Source organism: Acanthisitta chloris, unplaced genomic scaffold (genome assembly GCF_000695815.1).
Source record: "Acanthisitta chloris isolate BGI_N310 unplaced genomic scaffold, ASM69581v1 scaffold11717, whole genome shotgun sequence".
NCBI lineage: Eukaryota > Metazoa > Chordata > Aves > Passeriformes > Acanthisittidae > Acanthisitta > Acanthisitta chloris.
Window position 1 is genome coordinate 6,210 of NW_008683232.1, and position 8,512 is coordinate 14,721.

The following is an 8,512-nucleotide window of genomic DNA, read 5'->3' on the forward strand; positions in this document are numbered from 1 at the left end:
CAGAAAAGCATTATTCTAAAATACTGAGAGCACTGGGGATATGCCCAGAGTTTGTTTCAAAGAAAGGACAAACAACTCAGTTGCTACAGTGCTACAGTCCTGAAGATTTTAACTCCACTAATGCCACAAAAAGGTAGAGACTGAAGGCTTTGTTTTTTCTACCCACTACCTGTCTAGTAATTAGAAAGTAATTTTGTGGATGTAGATTTGGGTTTCTTTTAAAATTATTTGTAGTATTTCCCAGGTAAGCATTTGACCATGTGGTTTCCTTTACTAAATTAGCATTAGTATGTATTTTTATTGGTTTGTATGTATTTTATCACTGGTTATGTGATGCACTTCAAAGGAAAGTGAAGAAAACCATTTTTTATTTGTTCCTCTCACCAAAAGCTGTGGCAGGTTGCCAGCAAGTCACTTCATTCTGCATTACCTTGACTGAATTTTTAAAATAAGCCTTGCAAAAATATTTTTCAATATCCATTAGGCATTATGATTTAAAAGGAAGCAGAAATAAAATTAGAATATATAAGCAATACTGTTGAGTTACTTTCTGGCATAAAAGGAGACTCTTCTAGTGTCCCCCCTTCCCTTTTCCTTTCCCAGTTCCATCCTAGCCAAGTTTACCATGATTTGTCCTAGATCACATGAAGGTAGTTTACAGCCATCTTCCCAGAAAATAAAATCATGCATGCAAATTGTCTTTCTAGAGTCGTCAAGGTTAGAATGAAGGAAATGGAATCCTTGGAGGAAGCAGCTGACAGCAGTCCTCAGCCTGAGCAGTCCTGGGAGGAAGAGGAAGAGAAGGGCAAAGGTGTCAAAACCTCCACCTGGGATGACCAGTTCAGTGAGCTGGAGGATGAGGAAGAGGCAAGAGGTAGCCCTTATGCTCATCAGCCTTGCCATGCAGGGGAGTCTGGTTCCAGCCCACTCTCCAGCCAGCACAGTGAAGGGGATGAGGAGGAGGAGGAAGAGGAAGCAAAGGCAGGCCTGTCACTTGGCCAGTCCCAGGAGGAAGAGGAGGAGGAGAAAGCAAAGGCAGACTTGTCACTTGGCCATTCCCAGGAGGAGGAAGATAAGCAGTCAAGACCCAGCTCCCAGTCTGATCAGTCCCAGGAGCATGGAGAGGAAGGTCAGTATGACCCTGAAGCTGAGGGTGACTTCAACTATGAGGATGAGGAGTATGAAAGTGATGATTCAGAAGAGAAACCCAGTGATGAGGAAGATGACTGATAGACTGGCCTGGGGCTCAGGAACCTATTCCATGCTGACAATGACACATATACCAAAGCAAAACTTGGTAATTTACTAGTGATAGAAAATTCTGTGAATTTTTACCTCTTAGCTTAAAAAAAAATGCAGAAATTTTGTCTGTTTTCCAGTAAGAAAGTTCAAGTTGCTAGTTTCTACCAAGAAAATAATTTACTTTTATACTGATCTTTATCTAGATTTTTTGTGACATTAGTGCAGCTCTGTTCATGAAATGAACTGCAACCATTGTTTAACAATAACATCTTGTATGCTGTGTAAGCACTGAGGCTCTCATGTCCAGCTCTCCTTCCTACATGCTGGCAAAGCCAGGTGAGATTTTGGAGCAGTAATTGCCATTATATCCCTGTAAAGGGATAATCTTATTACCTCAGGTAACTAGTTAAGTCAAACTACAGAAAGAAATGTTTTAGGTACCTCTTCTTACCACCCACTGGCTACTCAGGACAACAAAGAATGACAAAATGTTTTGGGTTTGGTTTCCTTTCTTTATGTGAATAGTACCTTCTCCTGTTATTTCTTGGCTTTGTTGCTAACCTGTCATGCACAGTGTTGGGAAAGAGCACATCCAGTGATACCAGACCACAAACAACTAACAGAAACTAGAAACTTAGTTTAAACTGAAATCAAATATTCCTGAAAATATGAATCTTTAATTCACAAGGAGAATCACGGTTTTCTCTGTGACACCTGAGAGCCCCACAGGTTGTACTCAAGGGTGAGACTAAAAATATTAATATTTTAATATTAAGAAGCTTATAAGAAACTTTAATATAAATAAACTTATGCAACCCCAATTTGTTGTGAATAAGCAGATATTTCTCTTTATTCAGTGCTGGGAACATGAGGGATCCTCCTCCAAACATGTTCCCCTGACAATAAATTCCTACAGTTTATATACCCTCTTGTTGTGTAAGTCCATTCTTTGATTTAACCTTTACAGTAATTGGTCCTATTACTTACATAACTTTATTTTAAGGTGATCATTGGTAGTTAATTGAAATCCCAGACCAAGATGGGACAGGTAGAGAGGGTTTCCAAGCAGCCATAGCAAAACATACGTAACTTCTTGTTGAGGTGTCCCTGGCTGCCTACACAAACCAGAGCAATTCCAAACAATCCTATATTCTCTATTTCACAGCATTCTTCAATAAACCTGTATTCTGCTTTTAGTCTTCAACTTTTAATCATGACTGTGATCTCTTCTTTAATTTCAATGACCTTGCTTATTGCTTATTTGATTCACTCTTGATTAGTTTTGTAAACAGAGTATTTGTCACAACACAAGTGGCTGCAGGTCCCTGAAGCCAAAGCAACTGGGCATCTGTGGTGGCTCCTCCAGTTACACCAGTTTCATCTCGGCTCTGCTGTGTTAGGCATGTCATGCAGAGCCACAGACATCCCTCGTGCCTGATGATTCCTTGGCTTTGGCCAAAAAAAAAAAGGGGAAGATTTTCCTCTCACTGTGTTAGCAGGTCAAAAGAGGTGATTCTCCCACTCTACTCTGCTCTTGTGAGACCCCAACTGGAATACTGTGTGCAGTTCTGGTGTCCTCAACACCAGAAGGACATGGAACTGTTGGAGCAAGTCCAGAGCAGGCCACAAAGTTGATAAGAGGATTGGAGCATCTCCCCTAATAAAGACAGGCTGAGGAAGTTGGGCCTGGTGAAGAGAAGACTGCATGGAGACCTCATAGCAACTTCTCAATATCTAAAGGGCCTACAAGGAGCCAGAGCAGTTAGAAACTGTGTCAGGACAAGGGGTAACAGGTTCAAACTGATGGAGGGGAAGTTTAGGTTACATATTAGAAAAAATGTTCTTCCTGTGAGGGTGGTGAGACAGTGGCACAGGTTGCCCAGGGAAGTGGTGGCTGCCCCAACCCTGGCAGTGTTCAAAGCCAGGCTGGATGAGGCCTTGAGCATCCTGGTCGATTGGGGAGGTGTCCCTACCCATGGCAGGGGGGATTGGGACTAGATGATCTGTAAGGTCCATTCTAACCCTTAAATTCTATGATTCTTATAGAGCTCCTTTGAACTGAAGGAAGTAGCAAACCCAATGCTTTTTAAGGTTTTAGGAGGAGCTGGGGACCTATGTATAGCTTAGATTGAGTTTTTCACTGAATTTCTACTACATTAACCTTCATAATAACAGAATTAACACTGTTCAATGTGACATAACAAGGAAGAGTCAGTACACCTTTTGAAGCTTATGCCTCAACTGTTTTAGCATTTCTGAAAAAGTCAAACAGAATTATATGGACCAAGGAGATCCAATTGATATTGATTTCCAGGAAGCATGTGACACAATTTGCTATCAAAGTACCTTAAAGAAACCAGTCTTACTGTAGGAAGAGAAAGGTCCTCACGAATGGGAAAGATACGGGAGAGCAAACTCTGAGATATTAAAGGAACCACTTGGAGCAGCAACAGCTTTTCGAAGCAGAAAATAATCGAAATTAAGTAAAAAAAACTGTTCAGAAATTACATTAAAAAACATAAAGGGATAAACATTCCAGTATGGAATTAAAAAGGAAAGAAAGCAAAGAAGAAAAATCAGAGATGACAGAATAGAAATGGGGAGAGATGGGTCAGGATGAATCAAACCTCATGAAGCAAAGTATAGCAGTAAAAACTCTTCCAACAAGTAAGAGGCACATGTACCACACTGTCATGAGACAAAATACAGTTTGACCTAGAAACCAAGTCATTTTTTGACCTCATTTAATTTTCTTTTGGCAAGGAGGATATTAAATGTAGACAAAACAGAAAAACTAACAGGGTGACAGCACTGGAAGAAAATAACTGAATTTAAAGAAAAGAACCAATACCTTCAACATGAAAATCAAAATCCAGATGAAAGATTTGAGTAAATTACCAAGATGCAGAGAAGTATCAGAGAAAGGAGAATGTGCAGTAATTTGTCAGAACTCAAACCATTTTGATGCAGTTAACATGGAGGATAAAAAAAAAAAAAAGTTTTTTTATTATTCACAAAAGATGATACAGTAGAAGCATTTCAAGGTAAGAAGCTGATTAAAGGAGAAATGCTGAGGAGTTTATGCTTTCAGGGAAGCTACCTCACAGGAAGGAGATGAAGAGGAAAGTTTCTCACAGATTATTGAATATTCTGTCTTTAATATTTTAATTAATGGCCACAGCGCAAAAGTAGAAACATGTTGAAAAATTTGCAAAGAAAATGAGGGAGGTGTATCTGAAAAAAGGATTAGAAATACCACATGGGAAGAAGAGAACTTTGCATGTACACTGGAGTATTAAATAATAATGTACAAGAATAGGATTTCTATACAGTTTCTATATAGTAATTATATATGTATCTATGCTTTGAAATAAGAAGCCAGAAATTTTGAATATTGTGCTTTTTCAAGCATTCTTTGTATTTACAATACTCCTTTAATCAGTTTTGTATACAGAATACATTTGTCCAGGAATATTATCAAGACTTTAAAAAAAACATCAAAAAACTCAAACCAGTTGCTTCCTTTAAATCCCTGTTCATTTCCTCAGTGAGAAATTTCTGTATTCCCTGCCTATTAACTAGATTCATAGTTTATTCCTGGGTGAAACCTTCCTTTTCCTCATGCTCTGTTAATGCTGATTTAATTCAGGCCTAGCAAGCTGAGGCTAACTCTCCTCGTGGAGCTGGCTGGGTACCTGTTTGCCTGCTCCAGCCTGTTCCTGACCCTGAGAACTAGCACACAGGCCCTGCTGCTCACACAGCTCCCTCTCCTCTCTTTTCCACTGAAAGGCAGCTCAGTGCTGCCCAGAAATTAGCCTTCAGTTTCTAACCAGCCACACAACTAGCTACTGGGTAATATTCAACTTTGTATAAAGAATAACTAGGAAAAAGTTGCTTAGTTTTATCCAACAGCCACTTCTTGTTTAGACACCTCACAGGCAGCACCACACTGAAATCAGCTGTCTGCCCTCCCACCCTAGTGCAAAGACAGCAGCTCCAAACTGTGGGCCAGACTCCATTTGGGGCCACACAGCTGAGCTCAGCATGGCTTACCTGTGAGCACAATCATTTCAACACTAAATGAAGAGAAAATCCACCCTGGATGATGTTTCTGTAAAATATAACTCCTTTCTTTGGGACAGAGTTGCCACATCCCAAAGGAATTTCTATCCCCTGCTATTGCTGGCAGCTGAAGGGGCAGGAAACCCAGGTGAGGAATGTCCAGGTACACTGAGGGCCTTCTAGCACTCATCCTGCAGAGCACTTCCCACCCTGTTCTCACAAGGCCTGTGTCTTGAAAAAGAAAACTCCTACAAAGCCTGCAAAAAGCTTTTAATTCCTCAGCCAGAAGAAATTCTGGAAGGGCCAAGTATTAGGATAAAAGAACAAAGTCTGTAGATTAAATTCCTGAAGGTTTCTCAAAACAGAGCACAAAACTATCCAAAGAAACTATGCATTAGAATTTACCTACTTTTGCAAATTGTATTGCACCCACCAAGTAGTTTCCATGATGTGGTAAGACTTGGGCTATTTTTTATTAATAATAGTTTTATCAAAACTTGAGTAAAACACATTATCTAAACAATAGCACAGAGATGCTGAAAATCTGTTTCCCTTTTCTGGGAGCTGTACTCCAACCTAACTCACCACCATGAGCCCTTTTCATACATCACCCATTCAACATAGGCTTTCAGCTCTGCTATTGCCTTCAGCAGACATCCTGTAAAAGAATGGACAAGATCGTAAGTTGATAAATTATTTGTAATCTGTACATATATGACTGTGGATACAATTCTCTTGCCATCAATGGGAACAGAGAGCTGAGACAGAAGGATGTATTTGATAAAGTACATGTGAATTCTTTTATCCTTAACCAAACCACTGTTTCACAGAACAGTTTGAAACAAAAGTTGGCTCCAGGTGAAAAGGACCAGTCCCTCTCCTCTCTCCTGGCCACTTACTGTTGGACAGGGTGCAAGGCTTGTGAAGTCCAGAGCAAAAAGTTCTTCTGAGCATTCAATAGATCTATTCAACTTGCGAAAATAGAAGCAGTAATCTCAGGAAAACACTCCACACCGCAAGAAAAGCTCTTTCCTACCATTTTGGTGATTTTATTATCCTGTGGTCATGATTGGCAGAAGCAGAAGGGGAGGGAAAACTCAGATGGCTGCTAGTAAAGGTGAGTGAAGAGCAAGAGGAGGTGTTAATTTGTCTCAGTGATAACACACAAGCACATCCCAAGTGTGGGGTTTTTTTTGTTTACTGTACAAAAATAATTTCTCAAATACACTGAGGGATCTGGCCATCATTTCCCACAGACTTCAGGTAAAAGCCTAGCACGCATCTTTTACAATAATCTTGAACTTTCCACTTTTGTTGTTCTTAGCTTTTTCCCTTATTCAGAGATCAGCTGGGAGGTGTGGGCCTAAACACCAAACTGCACACAGAAACAACTCCTTCACCAGCAGCACTGTGTTGTTGGAAGATCTATTTGGTTATTAAGCAGAAATGAGCAGAAAATGAAAGATTTTCTATCTCACTTCACTCCCCAAATCAGTTGAAGCCATTAAAATTTCTACAAATGTTCGCTCTGTTTCCTTTCCTGATTTGTTCCCTTGTGGGCCACTCAGCAACCAAAATCAAATCCCTCAGTTCTGGAGCAAATCTGATTTTCCAAGAAGAAATGATCCCTTCAAAAAAAAAAAGAATCTTAACAGAATAGATATGCAAGCTCATTCCAAAGGATAAACTAATTTCCCACACAGGAACTATGATGCCAGTCTTCTAAGTTTTCTGCTTGTTTTGTTTGGGTTATGGCTTTTTCTTTTTGAGGGGGTGAGTGGGGGTGGATTGTGTAAGGAGTTTTATTTTAGAACTTCCTGCAGCATAATCTCTTTGGACTCTGCATCCCAGACAATTTGCTGCAGAACATCTACTTATATCCCAGTCACACAAAGAACAATCACAACAAGAAGTATTATACTCCGTACTGTAAACACTCGTAGAATGAAACAGAAAGATTAAGGAAAAATAACTAAAAATAGAACTCTTTTCTTTCCAAAGGAAATAACCTGATTTTTACCCCAGACTTTTGTCATTGTTACAACAATGGTTCATTTTAGGCCATATCTCACTGCACTTAGAATCAGGAAACCCTGGTACAGCAGCTTGGGCTTTGTTTGCACTGCATGTCTGAGCCAGCACTGAGGGTTTCAAGGGACTTGGCTAGAAGGTTAGCAAGTTTTGTGGGATACATTTTACTAGAGCACAACTCCAATATCTGCAGCACTGGAGAGTTCTGCAGGTTATGAGAGTGAAGGTGACTTCTTGGAACATCTCAGCTCTCTAGAAAAAGTCATCCAATGCAATGGGGCAGAGGTTCAGCACTTAACTACACATTTCCAAGCTCTTATTCCCAGTGAGATCCCTGTCATTGACTTTACAGGAACTACAAGAGCTCAGTGCTCAGAATTTGACTTGCTAGAAATAAAAGAAAAAAATCTATCCACTCCCTTTAGCCCCATAGTAGTAGTGTGACCTGAAAACATATAGGCCTAGAGAACATGGAAGTGTTAGGATATCTTACCTGCATCCCCCAGTGTTTTGCCAGGAATACATCTTACTACCACCACCACCATTGTGTTTCTCTTTATGCCACAGCAAATACAAAGTTCACATCGAAGCTGTATGCTTCTTTCCTGAGGATCACATTAGTTATTTTTTACTAATAGGCAGCTAAAAAGCCATTTCAGTTTGCAATACCAATGGACTTTAAAGGAAGCTCTCTACTCCCTGCAACTTCAGTGCTGCAAAACCTGCCCCCTCTTCCCATTTCATCTCTCCCAATACAGGAAACAAGCCAAAAGTCACCTTTCTTTTATATATTTCAAAACTCAAAACACTTTGGAATAAGCATAGGAACTGGGAAGAAAACTGCTGTACACTGGCATCACACATCCACATTTCCTCTGATAAGCACCTTCTCATTTTCCAGAATCAAAATTTTTTCTTTTTCCCTTTGTCCTTTTGAGTTTGGAGTTCTAACTCTTCCATTTCAAAATAACAGCTTGCTGTGCTTCATGTTGGTCCTCTGAGTTTGCACTTTCTCTCCATCCTGAGTCCCTTCCAGACAGGCTCTTGATTCCTCCAATGTAATTAATAATCTGCCCTGGAAAGGGGGAAAGACTCCACATGCTCAAAAGTTGACTTTGAAAAACAGCTTAAATATTCTCTGCTCAGCATCAAGTCTGAGCACTTACTTGAAAAAGTG

The 8,512-nt window shown here is 40.0% G+C and overlaps 1 protein-coding gene across 1 annotated transcript in view; it reads left to right on the plus strand.

Annotated features, from left to right (window-relative positions):
• The window catches only part of FAM161A (family with sequence similarity 161, member A), a gene marked incomplete at its 5' end in the record, with an annotated part of 6,345 nt that extends 5,115 nt beyond the window's left edge, over nucleotides 1-1,230 (plus strand). The window contains 2 exons of the mRNA XM_009078850.1: nucleotides 1-133; nucleotides 708-1,230. Coding sequence (XP_009077098.1) covers nucleotides 1-133; nucleotides 708-1,230 — 656 coding nt within the window. The remainder of the gene's footprint in view (nucleotides 134-707) is intronic.
• Nucleotides 1,231-8,512: the final 7,282 nt, after the last annotated feature.